Source organism: Lichenostomus cassidix, chromosome 2, assembly GCF_008360975.1.
Source record: "Lichenostomus cassidix isolate B80296 chromosome 2, HeHo_3.0, whole genome shotgun sequence".
Lineage (NCBI taxonomy): Eukaryota > Metazoa > Chordata > Aves > Passeriformes > Meliphagidae > Lichenostomus > Lichenostomus cassidix.
Genome location: NC_139482.1, coordinates 92,726,027 through 92,751,353, shown reverse-complemented (window position 1 = coordinate 92,751,353; position 25,327 = coordinate 92,726,027). Strand labels below are relative to the sequence as shown.

General features: G+C 34.9%; 1 protein-coding gene across 6 annotated transcripts in view; it reads left to right on the top strand.

Moving 5' to 3' along the window:
* Positions 1-25,327, top strand: part of ZNF236 (zinc finger protein 236) — a 71,709-nt gene that overhangs the window by 25,761 nt on the left and 20,621 nt on the right. For 4 of the 6 annotated variants that reach the window (XR_014850047.1, XM_085052408.1, XM_085052407.1 and 1 more), the window contains exons 8-22: positions 1,561-1,632; positions 4,828-5,031; positions 6,147-6,375; positions 8,060-8,332; positions 9,402-9,605; positions 11,337-11,481; positions 13,748-14,008; positions 14,266-14,516; positions 15,159-15,260; positions 20,208-20,359; positions 21,470-21,576; positions 21,671-21,822; positions 21,938-22,150; positions 22,657-22,936; positions 23,379-23,482. Coding sequence is in view for 5 of the 6 variants with exons in the window: in XM_085052408.1 (XP_084908534.1) it covers positions 1,561-1,632; positions 4,828-5,031; positions 6,147-6,375; positions 8,060-8,332; positions 9,402-9,605; positions 11,337-11,481; positions 13,748-14,008; positions 14,266-14,516; positions 15,159-15,260; positions 20,208-20,359; positions 21,470-21,576; positions 21,671-21,822; positions 21,938-22,150; positions 22,657-22,936; positions 23,379-23,482 (2,749 nt within the window). In the remaining variant the exon portion in view is untranslated. The remainder of the gene's footprint in view (positions 1-1,560; positions 1,633-4,827; positions 5,032-6,146; positions 6,376-8,059; positions 8,333-9,401; positions 9,606-11,336; positions 11,482-13,747; positions 14,009-14,265; positions 14,517-15,158; positions 15,261-20,207; positions 20,360-21,469; positions 21,577-21,670; positions 21,823-21,937; positions 22,151-22,656; positions 22,937-23,378; positions 23,483-25,327) is intronic. The other 2 variants (XM_085052409.1, XM_085052410.1) reach the window with 2 other exon arrangements.

Sequence of the window (25,327 nt, the reverse complement as noted above, 5' to 3'; positions counted from 1 at the left end):
CTTACAGATTGTGTTAGCCTTTTCTGATAAAATAAAAAATATGGGGAAGTTTTAGAACTATTGAAATAATGTATTAGTATCAATTAATTTTCAGAAATTGTTTATATAATCCTAGTCTGTATAAACACATTGTGAATTCTTCTGTGTATATCTGATAACTTGTTTTAAATGTTAGCTTCTTATTTGGCAGATTATGAAGGAAAAAACAGCTTTATGGGAAGCAGTGAATGTTTTTCTTTCTTTACCAAGATACAAAAAAGAGATAAAATTCAGAAAATGCCTCTGGTTTCATAAGACTACTGTATTTTTTGAGACAGTGCATATTTAATATCACAGTGCTCTTTTATTTCTGTGATTAGAACTACCTTTTCTACCTTTGTTCCCCTCTGTTTTGCTTAATCTCCAACTCATGCTTTAACATACCAGACATTGAAAGGGGAGAGTTAAAATTTGAAGTCTGAACTTCATTTTACAGCTGTGTCTTGTTAAAAAAAAAGTCTAGTAATGTTTGGGAAAGCTTTTTTTAAGGTTTTGTGTTTTTTATGAGGCAGGTGGTCTTTTTTTCTCCATGTTAAGTCATGAAAGGAAAGACCTAATGTGTCTTCTTTGTTTGAAAGTACATATATTCTCTGTCTTTTTTTATGTTTCTACATTATCAAAACTAATCTTAAAAACAGGATGGAAAATAATTTCTTCATACTACCTCATGTTTGTTTTCCCTGGCCAGCTCTGTTTTTATGTTTTGGGTTTGCTAAAATATTTTGGGTTTGCCTAGCATATTGATATTACAGCATTTACAGTTGTTATCTCTGCTGCATGAATACTTTGCTGCTTGCATGCAAGAGGGGGATAGCAAAAAATGCCATGCAATAGTATAAGCAAAGTGAGAGAAGGGAGAAAAAGATTCTTTCTAAAAATAGATGCCAAGAAGTTTAGCAAGGAGGAGCAAAGATGAAAAATAGCATCAGTTGGATAGTGGAACGGATTATTCCTCTTATTTGTAATTTTGTATCTGAATCTGCATATATTTAATTATTTTTTTTAAATTTCTTTAGAAACTTGGTTTATTATTAGGTTAGCACTAGCATTCTTAGATTAGAACTTTGCTTCATTCTGCTTAAAACTTGCAGAGCGGCTTTGTCTCCAGTATGATAATTCTATTCTGAAGTTTGTAGTCAGTCTCTGTCATCCCTTGTTACATACCTGGGGCTAAGCAATGATTATGTCCTTACTAAGTACCCATTCTAAAAGCTAAAGTTTCCTAAAGTGCTGTACTACCAAACTATGTCTGTTGTGTGATATGTGAGTATATCTTGTAAGTTATGGCAACTGTAAGGATGTTACTTTGCTGTCTTCTGCTGTATCAGTACTTATAGTTAAGGTGTGGGTATCTCTAACTTGTGTTTATTTTATGTATATAAACTGTGAGCAGTGTTGGTGATTTTATGTACTTTTGTTCATCTCACAAAGTCTCATTTTTCTGTGCCACTTTTCTGCATTGTGTCAGCCATGTTTTTCTTCTTTTTGACAAAGGTTTAAAACATTTTGCTTTCTTTGTAGGACTCTGTCACCCAGCCTTTAACAACATCCCCTTCTAATCTTTTGCAACCTGTTGATAACAAATGGAAGAATGTAAGTGGGAAGTTTTTGTCATATTTTTTTGTCAAGACTGTAACTGGGAGAAACTTTACATAATTCTGTACGTTTTCATTCAACTGGCAAAAAAGGATATGCTGTGATACTTTGTGATAAGCTGGATCAGCTAATATATGAAGGGAAACTCTTTGGTGAATGCAGCTGGTTATTTAGAAGTGGAGCAGGTTTTGAATGGATTATATTGCCTCATTTGTTTACATGCTCGTGATTTTGCATGGTCTGTTCAGCCTGAAGAGGAGACTGAGGACAGACCTCATTGTAGTCTACACCTTCCTCATGAGAGGAAGAGGAGGGACAGACACTGAGGGAATGGCCTGAAGTTTTTTCAGGGTAGGTTTAGGTTGGATATTAGGAAAAGGTTCTTCACCCAGAGGGTGGTTGGATACTGGAACACTTCTCCAGGGAAGTGATTACAGCATCAAGCCTGACAGAGTTCAAGAACCATTTGGACAATACTCTTGGACACAGGTGTGACTTTTGTGGATGGTCCTGTGCAGGGCCAGGAGTTGGACTCGGTGATCCTTTCGGATCCCTTCCAACTCAGAATGTTGTGTGATAATGTGATGAAGAGTGCCAGGATTTTCCTAGTGAGAGGTATGAGTTGGGAGCAATGGATTCCATTGCCTCCTCCTCTCAGAATTGCCTGAAACTGCCAGGCAGCTTTCCAGCCACTCTGCCCTCAGCCTGTAGCACTGCCTGGGGTTGTTGTGACCCAAGTGCAGGACCCAGCACTTGACATTGTAGAACCTCGCACAATTGGATTTATCAATCCAGGGTTGTATATGGTCTGTATTTCATTCTGGCAATTTTTTGTGTTTTTTCAGTTGTCTGTTTATAGTGTTTACTGTTTGTGAAGTGTATTCAATGATACAGGAAGAATCAGAGCCATCAGAATCCTTAAAATGTGCTATGGTGTGTTTATTATTGAAGAGAGTCAAGGTGCACTAGCTGCCTTGCCCATCAGATGAAATACTTAGGGGTGATTTCATGTTCTATTTTGAAGAAGAGGGAAAAATCTGTCTTCTTAATAGAGAAGAGGAAAAAAGTTTGAGGGTCAAAGCTAGACAAATTGACACTTTGAAATAAAGTATGGAATTTTAGTGCAGATAATTTACCCTTGGAGCTAAGTGTTGAAGTCGGATGGCAACAGAAAAAGTCAACCACAATAAACTACTTGATTTAAAGAACTGCCCTAATTTTTTACAGTTATTGTGACTTGAAGAAGTATTTCACTCTGAGCAGTCACACAGTCTGTGTTACACAGCCAGTCAGACAAACCAAAGGTCATTACAAGGTCCACTATTCCACCTGAACAATTGTGGAATTATGAGGTAGTAATGAAACACTTCATTCTCCATGTTATCTTTATAATTGGGTTTTCAAATGAGACCTAGAAAGAGACCTATGAATTTTTTTATAATGAACAACGTATCTTAAGAGTAATGGTAACAAACTTCATATATGTGCATACGTGTAAATTATTATTCAGAAAAGATAACCTCCATGAGACTGTATATAAACTACTGTATAATGCACAGAACACAATGACTAAATGAATGTAATGCTGTAATTTTCATATCAAAGATGATGTTGGGAAGTTCCTTCATTGACAGTTAATTTTTCTCTTGCTAAAGCCTGGAAGAATTTTATACTTTCTTAGTGTAGGCATCCTGCTCTACATAAGAGCTTCCCTACATCCTTTTTCCAGAAAAGAAATTGCCTCTACAAAGAGCTGTTATACTCTTTAGTAAACTGCTTTGCTTCACTTCTTTTTTATTGAAGTGAGAATGGTATATTATGTGTTAGCCATATTAAAATGTTTATAGCTTTTCTGCTAAATTGGAATCTGAGGAGATGGAGTCTTTTTGTGTCCCACTGGTGAGATGAAAAAAAGAAGAACTAATGGTTAAATCAGCAAAGTAACAAGTATTCTCACATGCATGCAAGAGAAACAAGATAAGGATTTGTTTTATATCATCTCATGAGAGTGCATTAAAAATACTTCATCTGATTCTCAGGACTTAATCCGAGTTAAGCAAATGTTTCTTAATACAATTGTTTGTAACCATCCTTTCTTTACCACAGTGACTGTTGTCTTAACTGTCTAGTGTAAAGTGTCAGTATAAAGAAAATCTCAGGGGAGTTTTCACATTAGAGAGAAATAGTACACATGTGAAGCTCAAGATTATTCTTTGCTAAAAATGATCTTAAAGAAGATAGTCTTTTATATCTGTGTGTGGTTGCACATACATCTGGAAATGGTTATTTTTAGAGATCAGAAGTGAATATTAGAAGCAAATAACCAGTGTGTTCTAGGATACCCAACTATGGGGCTAACAACCATTGTGTAAATATATATTTCTTTTTTCTGCAGTAAAACAAATAGGAAGCAGTTATTTCAGGAGTAGTATACTTATGTAATCTGCTGTAAGAAGAGAAGTTTGTAAATGTAGGCAAACAGGAGTCTTTTGCTGATTTTAAAAACACATATGAAGGCTGTTTATCACTTTTTGCCTTCAGATTTGTTACTAAGGTAGTCTAAGATACAATTTCAAATTAAAAATTGAGAAATTAGATTTTTACACTGCAAGGTTTTTTAGTATTTTGACAGAGCTTGATGTGTATTTAAATGTTTAGAATATGAAGAGATTCCTCTAAAGCTAAGTGGTTTCAAAGGTTCCAAATTGAAGGGGAAAAGTTAGTCATTTGTTCTGAAAGATTTTAATATAGCAACACAATTAATTTGCTTTAAAAATATCTCAACAAAGAGAAGGTTGTTTTTTTCCAAAGGATCTGCTTGAGATAAATGTACGATTTAAAAAGATAACCATGGGAATTACTTTTCATGTGGTTTTTACATGTGGAATTCTGTAGCTGATCCCTGCGTTTTCTAAACTGGTTGAAGGTTCAGTAGTTAACAATAAATGTAATTCAGGCTGTGAGCTTACAATTTTGAGCTTGGGGAAGAAGTCGAAAAAAGGGATATGAAAAAGCAATTCTTTAGTGGAGTGAGCAAACTTTGAATGAGGCTCTGTATAATCACTATGTCTTACAAGAGTAGCCATCCTCATAATGGACAATTACAAGACATTTCAGGTAAGGGAGCTGGATGGTGAGTTCATAATCTGTACTTTTGATCTTCCTTGACAAATGTACTGCTGTGTATTTCAGGCTACGCATTTTCGGTCTCCACTTCTTCAACAGCCAGAAAACCAGGTGTCTCCTGCTGCTGCTCACCAGGGTCAGCAGACTGTCACTGATGTCATTCAGCAGCTCCTTGAGTTATCAGAACCAGGTCCTGTAGAAAATAACCAGCCTCAACAACCTGGTCAACAGCTCAACATTGCAGTGGGGATCAGCAGAGATATTTTGCAGGTAAGAGCTCTGTGTGAGAACAGCTTTACATTTCAGTGGTTCTTTTCTCGTTCTTTCTTATATTTTAATGAAATTTATTCTCAATATTTTCAGTTACAGCATTCCTTATGGATTTCCGAACAATTTATCAGTCAAAAAAGAATTGTTAAAATTTATTGAATGGATGTGGAATGCACCAATATATCTTTTGTATAATAATACAAGAGAAAGGCTATAAATATTGATTATATGGCTTTAAGTGTACATTCTTGTACATGGATATTTTTATTGATACCTTTAGCTTTTTTTTTCCTCTTGCCTATAAGCTGCTTTGCTTAAAACCTGGTATCATTCAAGAGGGGAAAAATATTTTTATCTGCCTAAAACATGAGAATGTATACATGGCCTTTACCCTGTTCTAATTAATAAGGGCTATCTGAATATTTCCTATTTGTGCATGAAATTTTTTTCCAAGGTTTGACAGTGTTTTTCCCAGCTTACTATATTTTGTCCTTGATAATGGCAGTGGGAGATGCTGTGTAACAGAAGAGATGCAGGGTGGTGAATTGCTGTCTGTGCTTGTTCTGCAGCCTGCACCCCATAAAGGCACAAACAGGATGGAACAGGGCAAAGAATAATATTCTTTAGTGTTAGTGGTAGCCTACTAACCATTAAGGAACTTTTTCATCTCTAGACTTTTAAGTACCATTTAAATTTGGTTTTGGAAGACCCAAATGTTATATGCAGCTATGTTCAGGTTTACTCTATTACCTATTCTGAGTTCTCTAATGTCTGGAATGTGATGAGGAATTGCAAAAAGTAGCAACATGATACATAACTATTATCCCAATAGCTATTAAAAAAAAAAAAAGTTGCTGTTTCCTGAAAGGCAGCTGTTAGCAAATGTGTAAGAGCAGAAAATCCAACCTAAAATTTCACAGAAAATCAGAAATCAATGCTGTGTAATAATGCATTTGCAGGTTTGAGATATACCTGAAATTCTGTGAGAATGAGCTGTTTAATTCCTTTTATTATATTTGCATTGTACCTTCAAAGTACTTGTTTGAGAAAAGTTGAGGATCACTCTGGAATGTTTCTTTCTTTATCTTGATTTTTTTTTTTTGTTCTTTTTTTAGCAAGCATTAGAGAACAGTGGATTGTCATCAATTCCAGTCTCTGCGCATTCTACTGACTGCAGCCAGGCTAAGACTGCTGGGGCCCAGGATCAGAACCCAGATGTCCCGAGCCTCTCAAATCATCAGGCAGATTCTAATAGTGCTGAACAAGATAAGGAGCAAGAGAGTACAGATAAACTAGAAAAAAAAGAAAAAAAGTTCATTAAGAAGAAATCGCCATTTTTGCCTGGTAATGTTGCCACAGCTTTCTACTTCTTGTGCCAGGAAGAGTGTAGTAATTGTGGGTGTGTTTATGGCTTTTATATTTCCCAAAGTATGTAATGGATTAGTTATGAACAGTTTTTTTTCTTACCTAAAACACAATGTGAAATGTGATAATTAACATTTATAATTTTCATTATAAAATATATTTTCATAAACATATCAGAATGGCACTTCTAAATCTTTTGGATTAGATCAGTGGAGTTATAGGAAAAGGATCAAAAAAAGTGTATTAATCTATTTTCCTGTCTTTCCCATCATCCTTCTCTGACAAGTATTGGGTTTTCATTGTGTGTCCTAGAGTAGAAAGTTCTAGCAAGGACTGTTTTTCCCCTTTGAAAGTGAGGCCTTGCAGAGGCAGTACTGCTGCCTCATTGAGAGCTTCGCTGATCCCATTGTAGGGGAGGATGAAGGTTGGCATTATGGTTAATACTTCATCTTACCTGTCTCTGGAATCACAGTACCGACATGATATTGTCACCATAAATACATGTTGTTATTCTGCCTTTGTACTGTGTTGCAAGCCTGGATTTTGTCTCTCTGTGCTTAAATGAAGCTTCAGTTTCAAGGCTGCTGGATCTTTATGGCTTCTGGAAGTGGTTTGTTCCAAGTAAAGCCTTCATACTTTAGTGTCTGGCCTGATGTATACAATGTATAATGCAGCCTTTGATCTCTGTCTGTACTATCTTCATAGGCACATTGACATTGGTTTTTTTTGTACAAGGGATGGAGAAATTGATTCAAAGTAGAAACTTGTCTCCTTCAGTATAGTTGTGATAAAAATTAACTTTTCCCTCTGGTAATAATAAGTATTTTGTTACTTGCATTTAACTGTAACAACTCTCTAGCTGTGACTACAAATAAAAATCAAAGGTTACTGCTACACAGTAAAACACAACTGCTTTTGTTTTTTGATAAAGTAACATGACCTCAGTGTGTTGACAGGAAAAATATCCTATGTGAATTGATTTAAATGAGCAAACAATCTGATATTGAACAACATATAGGAATAAAAGCTCTTATGGGATTTAGAAGAGATTTCTTTCATTTTTTGTTGAGAAAAAGTATGTATTGCCTTAGGACAGACCTTAGGGTTCTTGGATCATAAAACAACTTCTGTAAAAAAAGTAGCCTTAAATTGTAAATGTCAGAAGGACTTGTGCCGTTTTTCTTCCTTTACAAATTTACAAAATGTAATTTAAGGCTGAATTTGCAAAAGAGAGGGTCAAGCCAAGTATCTCCTCCTGGTAGATAAGTGTTTAGTACTTAAAATAATTTGATGTGGTTGTGGTTGGGGATTTACAGTCATTGTTGGATCATTTTGTGTTACATGTTATTTCTAAGTTAACTGGTATATTATATTGCATTACAGCTGCATTCTACATTTCTAAGTGTCATAGAAATTGTATTGTTTGAATTTCAACAGGATTCTCTTGGGGTTTGTTTTTGTCATTCCTGCACATCACCATTTTCATGAAGTAGAATATATCTGATAGAGAAGTTAATCTTCTGTGAAGTGTGTTGTGATGGCATCTATTTCACAAAGTGTTTTTGTGGTCTGATTGCTTTGTGCTATAGCATCAACGTAGTGGGATTTTTCAAGAACTGTTAGAAGGTTTAAAAAGCATTCATTTTGGTATTCCTTGTTTTAGGTTCTATACGTGAAGAAAATGGAATACGGTGGCATGTTTGTCCATATTGCTCTAAAGAATTCAAAAAACCAAGTGATTTAGTGCGCCACATTCGCATTCACACCCATGAGAAGCCATTCAAGTGTCCCCAGTGCTTCCGTGCCTTTGCCGTGAAGAGCACTCTAACAGCACATATAAAAACACACACTGGCATTAAAGCTTTCAAGTGCCAATTTTGTATGAAAAGCTTTTCCACCTCAGGGAGTTTAAAAGTTCACATTCGCCTGCATACAGGTAAGGCCTTGAAATTGCTTTGTGTATTCTATGATGTGGGTGAGACCTTGAATGAGAAAAGACTCTGAAATATATAAGTTGTAGACATGTCTGTCTTGTCATTGTTAATATCTATTAGAGAATGTATTGTTTCAGTGTCATACATGGTGAGTGTAATTTTTTGTCTTAACTTTCTAGTGTTTAATGGCTTTGAAACTTTGGGCTCTTACAAAAACCATGGACATTCAGTTTTCTGATAATGGGTCAGCTGTTGTTCCTTTTTAATATTACTATTCTGAGTGTGTTTAATTGCGCTTTCCAAAGAGTCATACTCTTAAAATTTGAGTTCTGATTTTACTGACCCCCAGTCATCTTTAATATTTACTCTGCGTCTTCCCTCCTGTTTCCCACACTCTGATAATTTCAGTGTAACACTCAGGACTGGTTACTTCCCATTTTATGTTCTTCATTACAATGTTGCTTCATGTTTTCACCAACTTATCTGTTTTCAGCATCTTACACTGCATATCCTAAAACTCCTCTGTTCATATAGTCCTCCTCTATGTAATAGATGATGTCTTCAACACCTCTTTTTCTGTGGATGAGTTATCCTTTCCATAGAGAAAAATAAGTGTTCTGCTTTTGGTAGGCTACCTGGTTGTTTGCCAATTTCTTTCTTTGTTCATACAAGTAAATAAAGTTTCAGCAAGAAAAGTGTGCTGCTCTTTCCTTTCATTTCTGTTTATGTAATTACTTTCTGCAAAAGCATCTTTCATTGCTTTCAGTGCATTTGGGATCAAATGTATTTTGTAGTTTGATGTATTTTATGCATGAAATATCAATTTTGGATTCATCTGCAGAAAGTCTTTTGCTTTATTTTGGAAAACTTGTAAACCAGTATTTTTTTCTGTTAAAGTCAAGCTTACTTCATATAAGCAGTCAGATTCATTTAGAGTGGCAGAAGCGCTAGGTGACTTGGAAATTAGGTAGTCCAGAAAGAAAATACAGGAAAGGGCATCAGTATTCTAAAGCTGCATTTCTAGTTCAATGGAAGTAAAATTTTTAACTAATTTTTTTTCATCTTTTGCAGGTGTTAGGCCTTTTGCTTGTCCTCACTGCGACAAGAAATTTAGAACATCGGGCCATCGGAAAACTCATATCACCTCACACTTTAAACATACAGAACTAAGAAAGCTGAGGCATCAACGTAAACCCGCTAAAGTTCGAGTAGGAAAGTCAAGTGGTCCAGTACCAGACATTCCTTTGCAAGAGCCCATACTCATAACTGATTTAGGTAGAGAAAACCCATATTCTCTTGAAGTTTGGATTACTTTGGAATATAAAGGTCACATTTTAATCAAGCAAAAGCATTCAGGGCTCACTTGTAAAGATGCACTTTGAAATAAGTGTTTTCATCAGAAACAAACTTGAGTGAAGTGCTGTATTTTGTAATTTGCATGCACTAGAATTAGTAAGAAGAGGTTTTTTTACAGTGAAATTGTGTAATCCTTACCAGTAAAAAACTATGTGTATTTTATATTAGGAGTTTAATTTAAGTATTATTAGACTGTTGATATAGAAGAGATGACTGCCAGTTAATGACCTAGATTCTTCTTAAGATGATCATGCTTATTCAAATTAACAGATATTAATGAGGGTGTTACATGATTTTAAAGTATTTGTTATGATTATGACCTCATCCGAATTAGTGGTAGTCATTAGTGGTCATATTTCAAAAAAAGGGCAACATAATTCTGGAACCTGCTTTGGAGAATTCATTCGGTTACTTTAATTCTGTTGTATACATATTGTCACAGGATTATGTAAAACTGCTTTTTGGAAGAAGTTGTACTGCCCAGTCAAAACAATATGTTCTTGTCCAGTAGAGGAAAATGTAGTGGGTGAGGAGTTTACTGTTCATTGTTTGATTCAACGCTCTGCTAACCCCTGACCTGTCTGTTGCACAGTCATCTTTATGGTAGAATCTTATATGGGTAATACCTTTAGCTTACATGGATAAAATTTTGATCACTCTTTAAAAATCCTTTTGCTTTCACTGTTTCCAGGAGTAACTGAAAGCAAGAGTAGGGGTTATTTTATCATATAGAAGAAACTTAAATTTTCATGGTAAAAGCAAAACTTAGCTGGTAGCTTCAGACAGATCAAACAGTATTTCTTTCTTGAGCAAAACCCAGAATATAGTCCCTTGTCATGATTTGAAAGAAAAGCTCCACTTCAATACAAGATCTGTGCAGTGAAAGTCTGATTTTTGGAAAAAGATTAATATTAACAAGAAATACTATAGAAATTTTTTCCTATGGATTACTGGTAACACATGAACTCTGTTGATATTAGAAAGTTCAATGTGAAAAAAAGTTCTACTGTTTGTCTAGGAGGTGTCATGTTTGTTCAACCCCCTGACAACATTTCCACATTTCTACCCCTTCCCAAAAAAACCCAAAAAACACCCAAACAAAAAAAACTTAGTTCTTTTAGAGGTGTCAAGACCTAATAATGTTACTAAGTAATGTAATAGTTAGTCTTAATTTTTCTAAAAGCCTATGAAGAAAAGTCTGTGATTTTTTCTTTACCTGTTTCAATGCTTTTCACAAAAGGCATATTAAATATTTGTCAAGTTGCATACCTGGTATGCATTGATTGAATATCACTTACTAAGGTCGAGGTTGGAAGAAGATATTATTGGATCAGCAGTGAATTTGTAACTGTCATCTTTTTCTGAAGTTAATGCTTATTTTGGACAAGGATGCAACTGTAATGAGGTGGACCTATGGATAAAAAAGAACTTGCCACTAAAATAGCATGTACAATACAATACCTATAATGCTAAATAGATGTATACATAATTTTAAATAAATAATGAAAATATGCACATTTTCTTTGTATTTTTGGGTACTGCAAGTTTAGTTATGGTTTGTTTTCAAATACTAATTCTTCAGACTACTGCAACTTTGGAATAACTTTACCAACCAAATTTTCCTTTTTGTGTGTGTGTTTATGTGTGCAGGTCTTATCCAGCCAATCCCGAAGAATAGCCAGGTCTTCCAAAACTATTTTAACAGTAATTTTGTGAATAACGCAGAGAGACCATACAAATGTTATTACTGCCATCGAGCCTATAAAAAATCATGTCATCTCAAACAACACATCAGGTAAAATAAACACAATGAAGAAAGGAAATGTATACAAAAACAAATTTGTGGAAAGGCATAAAATGTATATAGTATTAACTGAAAAGACTTTTTTTTTTTTACCATCTCCTTAACAGTGATAATCTATTCTTTTTTTTTCTGGTAGAGTTGGAGGAGGCTTTGGTCTAACTTATGCCAGTGTGCAGTTTTAGGAGTACAAGTGGTTGTGTTCAATGTGCAGTTTAGTTTACTGACACTTGGACTCTTTTTTCCTAAACTGTGTGTAGAAAATAACAAGCATTGTTTGTGAATTCATATGGTAGTTTTGTAATTGCATACTCCAGATTGCCTCCTTTGTATGTAACTCCAATTTTTGGGAAGGAAATTTGCCTTTTGTGTAGAAAACGTAAAAGAATTTGAACTTATATTGTAATCAAGTAAATATTATTGGGGATCATTTTGTTTCTTGAAGCTCAGTTCAAGTTCCATGTAGTCAGTGCTTGTTACAATCACGGTCATGGACTCATAGAAAAACTTAGGTTGTAGAAGAACCAGTGGAGGCAACTAAACCAATCTTGTTTTGAAAAGAAGAGGAGCTTCAAAGTTAGATTAGGTTGCAGTTTTACAGGTAGTGAGATACTTAGTCAAGTTATGAAACAGTGCTGACTTACAAACTGTGAATAATTAGAAGAAGAAATACGAAAAAACCCCATCAAAGATGATTTCTGGAATCTCAGGAAAGATTCCATACACACAGGTAGCAATCTGCTTGTTTCTGCAATGTAAGCTGTATAACACTGTCTCACTTTCTCTAGCTCAGATCATGTGAGTTCCTCATACTGTCCTTACAAATCACATTCCGTATTTGTAAGTTCTCAGACTGCCTTGAAACAGTTCTTGGGTTTTATGCGCTGTCCTAACAGGAGGAAGGGAAGCCTTACAACATCACATCTTTTGTTTTGTAATATCCTACCTAGATTTCTCACTGTCTTTTGTAGACACATTGAAGATGGATTGATTAAAGAAAAATAATTTTGAATTATACTGAAAATGCAATCGCCTGTTGCTATGGCTTCTTTGATTGATCATTCAACAGAGTACTGAGTGAAGCATTCCTTTGTTTAGGATGGAGCAATTAGAAACCTTTTTCTTACTCCATGTTTAGTACTTTGTAAATTGGCATTACTATAACTAAATTGCTATGCTCGATACTTGTGTGGTCAGTATGTCCTCATGGAGTAGTGTTGATCATTGCTTGCAAAGCTTGTTTCCCTCTCAGAAAAAGAGGGAAATTTGTAGTACAGAGTATTTTCAGTGGAGCAGTGACTGAACAGTGTGTCACGTTATCCCCCAGGCACATCAAGGAAGGTCAAGATACTTTACTGCTGATTTTTATAGTGTGCATTGGTAGCAATAATCTTAGTATCTGTCATATACTTTTTTACGGCATCTGGTGTGGTAGTCATAGGCTTTTAAGGCTACTGTAATCATAAGTTGTCCCTAACTTTTCCTGATTTTGTTAAATCTTGCTTGTCTTCCATTTCCTGGCATTCGCATTGCCTTCCTTCTAGCTCTCTCCTGGGATGGTACAATAGTAACCCTTAAAATTCTTGTTGCATCCCACTCCATTTCCTAACCTGTCCTTCCATCTCTTTTGTATCTCAGTGTGATCTTAAAGGGAAACTATTCTAGCACCTCTGGAAGGAAGGAAATAGCAAGTGCTATATAATTTGATGATATAAGTGAGAGGTTTTCCCCACTTGATTTTTTTTTTCCACATAGCATTATAAGAAAGACAGGTTGTATTGTGCCTTGATCAGGAGGTATTCAGAATGGACACAGTTGTTTTCCCAAGAGTTTTGTTGTTAAGTGTAGTGGTAGTATATATAAGGAGAACCATATCTTTTTCCATGAACTTTTGTGGACAGTTTTTTAGCTGAATTGAGGAAAACACATAGAGTGATAATATACTAGTCTGAAGAGCTACTATACCATCTGGAACAGAAAAATTAAACACAAGTATTTTAATGGAGACAAAGTACTGTCAGGAAAGGATATTGGACTGTAGAACATAATTAAAACTATTCAGATATTATTGTTTTTAGCCCTGCCAGGCTGTTTGTAACTTAATAAAGTTTAATTTCTGGATTTTCTTAACCGAGGCCTCTTCCATCCAGATTTAGTCTGCTTAGTTTAGTTTATTTTGCTCATTTTAAAATCGAGTCTTTTAATAACATTGTAAATCACACTGTTAAATCAATTTTAACTTCTTCTTTCTCTTAAAAAGGTCACATACTGGTGAAAAGCCATTTAAGTGCTCTCAGTGTGGAAGAGGTTTTGTGTCAGCTGGAGTTCTGAAAGCACATATTAGAACACACACTGGATTGAAAGCTTTCAAGTGTGTTGTGTGCAACGGAGCCTTCACTACTGGTGGTAGCCTCAGGCGACACATGGGGATCCACAATGACCTTCGACCGTATATGTGTCCCTACTGTCAAAAGACATTCAAAACATCACTAAACTGTAAAAAACACATGAAGACTCATAGGTATGTTTGCAATTTTTATATGAATCTTTCAATGGAGTTCAGCTGCCATTCCTTAAAGATATTTGGAAGTGCAGCTTTGCTCTGTAGCAAATGTATATATTTGAATAACGGTTTTTTATTTTTGGGTAGCAAACACTTAGGTACCTCTGCAGGTATTGTAAATTATGATGTGTAGTAAAAATAAAAAATTGTTCACATAAATTCTTAAAATATATATCTAACTGAACCCATAAAGTCTTTCTTACCATTCTTTGTAGATATGAACTTGCACAGCAACTTCAGCAGAATCAACAGTCTTCTTCAATAGATGATTCTACAGTAGATCAGCAGAGCATTCATGTTTCTACACAAATGCAAGTGGAGATTCAAAGTGATGAGCTACAGCAGTCAGAAACTGTTGCAACAGATCAGCAGGCTATTTTGGAGTTAGACCAACAGCCAGTAGTAGGCACAGAAGAAACAGCACTGGAACAAGAATTGGCTGATCAGCCTTTAGAGCAAGATGAGGGTGAGTATTTGAAATACGATAACGTGTATAATGAGGTAAGTGTACAAGTTCTCATATAATTATTTATTGATAGGAGCTAGAAAAATACATGGAGTAAAGGCTACTTACTATCTACAATTTCATTCATTGGTGCTTCGGTTTACTGTTAAACTATAAAAAGATTAGGACTTACACCCTTTAGTTGTAGCAAGCAAAACTACTAAACAAGTATACAGAAAAATACTATGTCCACAAAATGTTACCATGTCAGTTCTCATTAAAAAGCACTGCTGTAGAGTCTACTTAGATACCTGTAGTAATAGTAATTATTATTATACCTGTGTTTTGAGGTGGATGTTCCATGTACTAACTTTTTTTGTAATAGTGGAACAAAGCATTTTGGTTTTGCTTATTTGCTGTTTTTCATGGTGCAATGAGTTATCAAGTACAACAGGGGAATATAAATGGAATGTACTATAAGCAAAGATTTAAATACCTGTTCAGCTAATAATGGTTCCGTTTATGTTTAATGCAAAAATTCAGATGACTGTAAAATACGGGGTTTTCAAAACAACTGAAATATGCAGTTAATTGCATTTTCTTTTCTTGATATTTTCCCCTTTCCTTTTCCCCTTTCCCCCCTCCTTTATTTCCCCATTTCAGATAGATTCGTGACATCCCAGCATGCTTTACAGGAAAACATCACTCAGTTTGAACAACAGACTATAACACAGCAGCCATTTGATCAGCAGAGCTTATCACAAGGTTAGTAATAAATAGAGGAGGTAAAAAATACATTTTATAAATCTGGCTTTACAGCATAGCTATGATAAAACATTTCTAAAGTGGCCATCTGCAGTCAAAGTAACTGCAATGCAGAGAACTTGCAAAAAAATTAGCATTTTGAAGCTATACTTGGTAAAATATTATGAATACTTAAATTCTTTTTTTTTCTATTATGAGCCAATGTCTAGTCATTACAGTGTGGGTTTTATAGTCAGGCATTTCATATTCTTTCCTTGATTGTGTTTGAAATTGCTGTGCCAGTAGGCAGTTTGCACAAGTTTCACCCTCAATATACATGCTCATAACATACTGAGATGATCAGAAATACAGTCTTCACATTTGAGTGAGTAGCTACTGGGATTCATTTTGGAAAGACACAGTGCAAAATGTAGTCATATAAAAATCATACTTTCACCTATCCACAGCAGTTTCCTTTTATATTTTATAGAGCAATGAAACCAGCAAATTAAGAGAGTGTAAGCACTTGGAAACTATTTTTTTTCCTTTAAAATACAGGGAAATATGTGTAGGCATGCGTAGCCTGCAAATAGTGTAGAAATAATGACTGAAGCAAAAAAAGTCTTTCTTTGCTTTTCACAGCTGGATTTCTTGAATTGTGCTGTAATATGAAGCTAATAATTTTGTTTTGTGGGTTTTTTTAGTGGTTTTTTGGGGGCTTTGTTGTAGGGGGTCTGTTGCTGAGGTGGGGAATGTTCAAAGGGTTTTTGTTTGTTTTGGTGTGGAAGCATACATCACTGGCTGATCCCTTGATCTCCTTGTTTCTGACTCCAGGAAATAACCTCATGTGGCTGGTAACCAGTAATTGGTATTCTGTCTGCACAAACTTCTCTGTTCTCAGTTTTATTCCCTTTTAATTGTATAGTATCGTTTGTAAAAATTGAATTTAACTGTGGTAAGTTGCATCACACTGTGAATAAATAGTATAATTTGCCAATTTTAATGCTCTAGGTTGTGCCGCTTTGTGTGTAAAGAAAAGAAAATTAAAATCTCTACCTCTCTTAAACAAGACTGATCCAGAGCCTCTTAAAATACTATGATTGTTTTCACTGGTTGATTTTTACAGTTTTTCAAATGAGTGAGAAGACACTACAGAAAAATGCAGTCTTTTGTTCTACATTACTCTGAAGAGTGGTGGTGGTTTTTGTTTGTTTTTTTTTTAATGGCTCCTTGGAATTTGAAAACCCAATAAGTAACTCTTTTTTTATTATCTTATTTAAAGTTCAGTTTCTATGTATGTGTATCTTCTGTATTATATAAATATTGAATGATTTCTTGGGGAGGGGAAGGACTCTTCTAGAACTCACAAAACAATTTTCATAATCAGAAATCTAGACTGATCATCATTGTAAAATTGGCTCAGAGAAACAGAACATTTGTGGTGTGGGCTTTTAAAAGTCTCATTTGTATAAGATGTCTCCTATTCTACTTGGAATCTCATCCACAGATTCCCAACTCTTTGAAGTTTCCTTGAAGATCCTGGAGCCCTTCAAAATTTTTGAATTTCAGGTAGGTAAGCATTTGCGCGGATGCATGCGTTAAATTGGTCGACCCTCTCCCTATGTCTGCATCTGTGCTTCATGCTCCTAATTTCTTTTTCCTATCAGCTAGGCAGAACGTTCAAGCTTAAAACACTATGTCTTTTTTATTCTTGATATTTATAGGCTGTATTCTTGTTAAAATATTTTGCTTCAGTGTTTATTAATAAAATGACATAGGAGCTTTAAAAAAATCTTTGATAGGTTTTTTGATGTTCCTTTTTCCTTTTTTAAGGGAAAAACCCCAACTTTGCATTTTAGACAGATGAGGCAGATGACCTAATCTCTAGGTCTGTACAGACCTGCCAGAACTTTGTTTATGCTTTCAGGTTTGTTTGTAATACTTCTATTGAATTTCTTGTTTGTTCAGATAGATTTTCTTCCTCATATGTTCAGACTTGTAAAGAAGTGCGGATCCTATGAGGGTGCTACAGTATCATAATCTGTGATTCATTTGAGCTAGAGTTGAAGGCTAAGGAAAAGGACTTAATGTTCTTTGTAGTTTGCGTTCAGGCGTCTTCATTTGAAGACTTTTTAGAGATGTCAGAACAAACAAATATGTCTTTTACGTGAAATTGTCTTTGGGTTATTGAATATCATCTGTCACCAAATGTATTTTCATATAAATTACATCACCTTTACTTCCTTTAAAGTCTCCCTGTAAGCATGGTTGAATGATAATTCAAATAGTGATGATAGGCAATCATTGATCTTGAAAATCCAGTAGTCTGAATGCTGTTAGTTCTATAGCCCATACAAATATACCCTTGCCACCAGAATGCTGTTCTGCTTTCCTAAGAAGCTGGTCTGCAATCCCAGGACTTAGAATTCTGATCTTTCAGTAACTGTTCATGCATATTTGGAGACAGTACTAATCAGCTGGTTGCCAAAGTTGTCTAAGAAGCAAACCTGCAGAACATGTAATTGCTAGTCACTGATCGCTGCTGAGATGCACATGTGCATGCCAATGTTTATAATGTTAGAATTGGAATGATCTGTCAGTAAAGACTTGACATTTTTTCTAAATTAAATATTGTATTTGCTAAAAACTATCATACTGTTGTTTTCTCATTTTCACATGTAAGACACATCTTTCTACTAGTGAAATGATTTCCAGAGTATTCTATTTTTCAGTATGTTTTGTTAATATAGAAGATAATGGCTTGGATGATATCCTAAAGCCAAAAAACCCCAAGCAGCACAAATGATTACTTGTACTGAAAAACACAAAATTCAATTCCAAGTTTAGAGGACTTTGCAGTAAGAGACTCCCCTTGTTATACAGAGCTTAACATGTTCTGTGTTCTTTGAAGATTGATCAAAAGCTTCTGAGAAACAACATACAAGTGATGAAAACAAGAGCAGACAATAAAGGTGAAATTTCGCAGACTAAATGTCTGGGTTCTGGTTTTTAGTGGTATGGGGATTTTTTAGTGCTGTTCTGGAGAAATAATATGATGGTGGCAAATGCCTTTAGCATGCTCAAATCTGTCGGATCTTTTTTAAATTTTGAGGGGAAATTGATCCTTATGCTAGGTATTGAGCAAAATGGGGATGCATCATGTATAATCTTGTTTACAGCTTTGGTTTGTATTTATTCCAAAACTACTTTCAGAAGTAGCATTTCTTTCCTCAGTTTGTCCTTAAATACCTCTACATTCAGAAATTCTCTTTCTGAGCATTTTGTTGCATGATCGTGGAAAATTTTTCAGGATGTCAATAATTTATTTAAACACTGTGAAATGAATCAGACTGTGGTACAGTGACTTCTTTTTTCCTTCTTAGCTAATAAAATTTACCGACTGGCTAAAAAAGAAGTTTCAGGTTTTTTTAGATAGTATATTTACTAGTTACATCCCGTTTTTTTTATGTAGGGCATGAAAGTGACATCACTTTGCTTCAGTTTCTTGAGTCTTGTTTTTTTGTATTCTCATCTGGTGTAGTGGGCATGCTGTTTTTCTATAAAGACACATCTAAAATTGTTTGAAAAGTAGAAATTAGCAGTCCTCTTATCACTGCAGAACTTTTCATTGCTTTCTTCAGTCTACTTTTTTTGTCATTTCACAAAAGTAATTGAGGTGCAAGGTTCAGCATTTAGGATCTTTTTTTCTTGTATTCTTGTGGTAGTTCTAGGAGAGAAAATAATATACAAGTTTCAGCATTAGGTTTGGTGACAAGTTGTGACTTGATTAATAATGCTTTCAAGATTTGTTTACATTTGTGAGTTTTGATTCTATGGTGGAAGCAGTAGCGTACAAGTAGGGTTTTTTTCCTCTACTGATTACAGTATTCTTCTGCTGTGGAAAGTGACTTTTGGGAAAATTTCTGCTTAAATTTAACACATCCAGGTTTCTGTTTTACTGTTATTAAAAACATACTTTAAGCATTGCTTTTTGGCCTTTGATGCTGTGATCATCTGATGTGGGTTTGTTTCTTCCCTGTTTTCATGATCTTCACCCTTTTTGTCCACTAAAGGCAAACTGCACAGAGGTACTAAAATTGTTGCCCATATCTTAATTGCTGATACCTGTGGTTTCATTTTTTCCACATGGCATTGTGGGCTGTTTTTTAATACTAGAAGTATTAAAACTTAGAAGGGTTGATAAAAGGACATCTCTTATAGCATTAAAAACCACTGCCATCTGAGCTGTATTTCCCTGGCTCTGAATCATTGGTGCTGTCATTTCAATCATTCGTTTAGAAAAGGAGATTATTAAGATCTGCTATTTCAGGAGAACAAAACCAAATCAAAATTTCAAGGTTTTATACCGGAAACATGAATAAAAATATGTTTATTTTTTACTTTGCAGTTTGCCTTTGAGAGGCTCTACTTTACTATTATCTAAAGAGTGGGAATATGTGGAGGAGATCCAAAGTAGGAGAAAATGGGGTTACTTTGTCAGAAACTGGAGTTCTCCTATTGGGTCATCTCCTCCACTCACCCGCCATCCTCCCCACTGAGCTTTGCATCCTTGTGATCGGCTTCCAGTGTTAGTTAAGGGAGCGTGGTACCAACGTGGATAAAGGGAGATGGGTCAACCTGTTTGACACATGCATGCTTACGTACAAGAAATTCAAAATTTCAATGGCTCTAAGGTAATTGTGGCACCCTGAAGAAACTTCAAACAGTGTTTTTCTGTGGAGGAGATTTTCCAATAGAATTCCAGCTAATGGTAAGTAACCCTGTTATGCCTATTATGTAGATGCCAGAAACATATGTGTGTTTTGACGCTCAACAGTGAAGAGTACAACTATTACTGTGTGGTAATGCTACTTACTCTCTTTTGAAGGTAGTCTTCAGAAAAGTGTGGTGTTATTCAGAGCCCAATTCAGTGTATTTTACAGGTTTATGATTTTTAATTTCTGACAGGTTTTACAGTGAGTGACAGCTACAGTCAACAGGCTCAATTTCCAGCTGTACAGCAGCTTCAGGATTCAAGCACACTTGAATCTCAGGCTCTTTCAACGAGTTATCATCCACCAGCCCTTCTTCAGGTTCCAAATACAGACACTATTAACGTAGTAAGTACTACTCAAAGGCAGGATTCATTGTTCTGTGTTTGGTTGTGAGTTTCTTGCACCATTTCATTGGTGATTAGGTAAAATGAGAAGCCAGAAAAGTTTCAGGATTTCTTTTCTACATTGCTTATGTTTAACAACTGGAAAATAGAAAGGTGAGGAGAGGGTAAGTGACTTGACTACAGTTTCTAAAAAGGAGTTATGTTTTGATGCTCTAGACTTACAAAATATTATAATATTGGATTGTGAGTTTAAAACTGAGGGCATAATATTATGAAATAATTTTACATTATTGCACTATATTCTCCACAAATTCTTTAATTTCTATAGATATAGACCTATATAAAATTTAAAAAAACATTACAAATCTGTAATGATCATTCATGGAGCTTACATATTGCAGTGTATGATGTTCTTGCATGGTTCTCAGTTAAATTTGTAAAAGAGCTCAATTGCTAAAAATTCAGTTTAAATGTAACTTTTTATGATGGTAGAAGTACCTAGCGTGAAAACCATCTGTTGTAATGTATTTACCATGATGATCTCTATGAGTTACTGTCCCTTCAAGCTTGCTTACAAAGTGCAAATTTTGTCAGAGAACTGATGTGCATTTTAGGATCTGGAAGAGTTTGAGTCATTTCAGCCTACAGGCTTTGGAATTTCCTTGGCTTCAGATTTTGAAACATACTCTTGTTCTCAAGGATTATTCTGTGGTGGCTTTTACTTAAAGGAATGTTCAGAAGGTAGTGAAGTCTGTCAGAAGCACTGTGTTTTGCTACTTACTCAGTGTTTGGCTGCTCTAGTTTTAAATATAACTCCTCAAACTCAAGAAAATCTAGACAACTTAGATACACTTTTGTGGAGATTCAGAGAAGTGTAAGTGCATCATGTTGTCTGTTTATTCCAATTCAGTAGCTGTACTTTTTGATGCTTTCCTTCTCACTGTGAAAGAGTGAGGTATCATATTGCACTCTGAATTTCCTGTCAAAATGTATTAAAGCATAAATTTAATTACTTGCGTTGACTGTAAATGCTGTAATTTTTTCTTGCCTGTTTGTGTGACTGCATTTAAGTATTGTGTTACTGAAATTTACTTGAGGCTTTGATTTTTAGACCACTCGCTTGATACAAGATCAGTCACCACAGGAAGAACTTGAATTGCACACCCAACGGCCTCATTTTCTTGAGGATAATGAAGATCAAAGTAGGCGTTCATATAGGTGTGTTACAATTCTAGGTTTTGTAGCAGAATTTCCTGAGTCTTTTATGGCTAATAATTACATGAAACTAATGAAAACAAATTTCTTCTAATAGATGTGAATATTGCAACAAAGGTTTTAAGAAATCCAGCCATTTGAAACAACATGTACGGTCACATACTGGTGAGAAACCTTATAAATGCCAACTCTGTGGCCGTGGTTTTGTTTCCTCAGGAGTTCTTAAGTCACATGAGAAGACTCATACAGGTAAGAGAGTATACCAGCTCTATATTAGTTTAACCCGTGTTTGGGTTTTGTAAATGTCCTGTGTGAGTAAACTTAAACAAATAGCATGCTACTTATTTGTTTCTGTTACTTTAAGGAGTTAAAGCATTCAGCTGTAGCATTTGCAATACCTCCTTCACAACTAATGGCAGCCTTACCAGGCACATGGCAACTCACATGAGCATGAAGCCTTACAAGTGCCCATTCTGTGATGAAAGCTTTCGAACAACTGTTCACTGCAAAAAACATATGAAAAAACATCAGTCAGTGTCCTCAGCTGTAGCAGCAGCTACAGATACAGGAGGGGGAGGTAAATTATTTCATTTTTACTTTTACAGTGCTTACTGCATAAGAAATACAGATGTTTTGGTGGATTACATGAGTGCTATAACAGTAATGGTACAAAATAGCCTTCCAGCATGGATAATGTCTGATGTTCAGAGCTGCTGAAATTGCTCTGTTATCTAAATTGTTTAAGGAAATTAGTTTTCCTGGATCTGTCCAGCGCATTAAAGGCATTGTATGTGACATAGCTACTTTAGTATGCCACTAAAGCAGAAGATTTTTTTTTGTCCTATATTACTTAACCTGTGTTAGTTATTGTAAAAATAAGAATCATAAATCCAGCTTTTTTTAAATGAAGTACAGACGTGAGTAGTTAGACCTCTGAAAGAGATCGAAGTCCAAGCACATAATGTAGTGGCCATGTGTTTAATAATAAACCCTTCTATTTTTTGTAATTACAACTGACAGATTAAACTAAACAAATGTGGGTTTTGTTTTGGTTTGATTTTTGTTTTGTTTTTTACTTAATAGTTGCATGTGTTGAAGATGATGATGAAAGCTCTGAACGAACTTCCAGAAAATCTCGTCCTGGTGTCATAACTTTTACAGAAGAAGAAACAGCAGAACTGGCAAAGATTAGGCCTCAAGAAAGTGCCACTGTTTCAGAAAAAGTTCTTGTTCAGTCAGCTGCAGAGAAAGACAGAATTAGTGAGATCAAAGATAAGCAAGCAGAACTGGAAGCAGAGCCTAAATATGCCAACTGTTGCAGTTATTGTCCCAAAAGCTTTAAAAAACCTAGCGATTTAGTGAGGTGAGGAATGCAAAAGTTTCTTATGCTTTTAATTTGCTAAATGGTTCACCAGAAGCTTTAGCAATAAGTTTCACACCACTCTTTATGCCCAAGTTAAAGTTTGACCAATATTTGCATATTTTTTTTTCACAGTAGTTTAAAAATGTGTCAAAAAATTACATATTCTGAGTATGACTGATCCAGCCTTTTCATATTTATTTTCCTGCAGTATTAAAATTATTATTATGAAGTTTTAGAATCAATTAGTTTTTTTGCTCTAAGACTTGCACATAAAAACATATAAAAATCTTGAAAAAATGCAAATACTTAAATCTTCTTGTTCTACTTTGTGTAATGGTAGTATAAGTAATTAATCCTAAAATCAGTAAGATAGAAAATAAATATTTGTACAAACTGACATAAAAGTAGAAATTCACATATACATGTATCCTGGAATTATTAGGCATGTTCGTATCCATACTGGAGAGAAGCCGTATAAGTGTGATGAATGTGGAAAGAGTTTCACTGTAAAATCCACTCTGGATTGTCATGTGAAAACACACACAGGTCAGTAAGGTTTTGCATGTCTTTGTTTAGAAACTGGTTGCTTTCTTGACCAGCTGTTTTAAGTACAGATTTTGCAAGGAATGCTATGTTTGACTGTGATCTAGTATTTGGAACTATGGGTGGCAGTGCAAGGTGAAATTTGGTACTTGTGACATCATCAAGTGAATCACATTAGAACATTTTGAATAAACCATGTTATTACAGCCTTTTGTATTACTGGGCTTCTAAAGCATAGCCTTAGCTCTTGCAAAAACTATGTATGTAAGTATCCAGAATGTGTTCATGTCAAATCTTCTGTAGTGTTTCAGTGATAAATGATTTTCCTGAGTAAGAAGGTGGAGTTGGGGGAATCTTATAAAATTAAGTTAGAGAATAAAAATAGCTATAAACATTAATGTTTGTGCTGCTAAATAAACTTAAAAATAAGCAAACAAAAATTTTGAGCATTCAGCTGTTTGACTCTTGCAAGTTGAATGTAAACATAGTATCTGTAATATTTAGATTTTTACAGTAGTTATTTTGTATTCCTGAGAGAGCTCTGATTTTAATACTAGTATTTTTCAACCCAAATTTTGTATTAATTATAAAAAACCTTTTAAGTCTTTCATACATGTTTTCTTCTTACTATTGAACTTCTGTAATAAACCCAGTCCTTAACCAATTAATTTCTAAAACTGGCTACAGTTTCATTAGGCTTCATTATTACCTCTTTTCAAAAATACAAAAAACAAGATAGAAAGCTTTTAATGATGTAATGCATAATTTTTCTGCTTATAGAATCTCCCTCTTCGTTTTACTGTATTTTTACTTTCTACTCTTGTTTTGTAAGAAATACTACTCATGGTACATGAAATTGCTGCATAGATGAGTATCTTGTCTCAGACAGTAGCAGGTAGTAAGGATAATGAAAGGAACAAAGCAGGGATTTGTTCATGTACCTCCAAGGTCAAGCAGTTTGCAAGCTGTGGGACTCTGAGTAAGAGATTGCATCTCTTTGCTCACTACCATTAATGAATATTTTACATTAGTTCTATCCAGTCGTTTTCTGAATCCCGAAAAAACTGGGTAAAAAAGAATGGCCTTCATTACATCCAGTAATAGTAAGTTCCTGGATTCAAATTTGCTTTTCAGTTTTCATCTTGATGATTTTGTTCCTAGGCTCACTAGTTTTTTGTTTGAGAAGTAATTAGAAATTGTTTCCCCTTCTAATTTTTTTAAACTCTTTATGGTTGTACAGGCTTTTTGATAATATACAATGGAACTTTGTAAATTATTATTTTAACATCCTTAACAGATCCTCTCAACCTGCTATTCATTCTCTCTTTCACATTACATATGGTTCAGTTTTGACTATGTGAGTCCTCACCCAGGTGCTTAAGAACTCTTCTGTTGACTTCCAATGTGAAAATTGTCATACAAACCTTTTGTGTTCAGTCTTGGAACTGTTTTGCTTTAGTTCATGAAATGACTCTGTCCTTTTATCCTGTGACAGCATTTTATTAAGGTCTTTTCATATAAAACCAGTGTAAAATTCCAAAAATCCAGATACACTCTTGTCAGTGGAAATCTGGTCTTCTTCAAAGAGCACTCACAGATTTGTGAGGTGTAAATTTTGCTACAAGAGCCACATCACCTTTTCCCTATTGTAATTCTTTTTATCCTGTAGGGGTTTTTTTCCGTTTTCTTTTATAATTGAGCCAGCTTGTGCTGGATGAACATGAAGGTTAACTAATGTGCAGTTTCTGCATTTGAATCTGGATTCCTTTCTGGAATGATGTTTTGATCTGTGGGCAACACCTACACCTACTAGTTCATTGCATTGGTTTCTTGCCCCTGTGTAGCTAG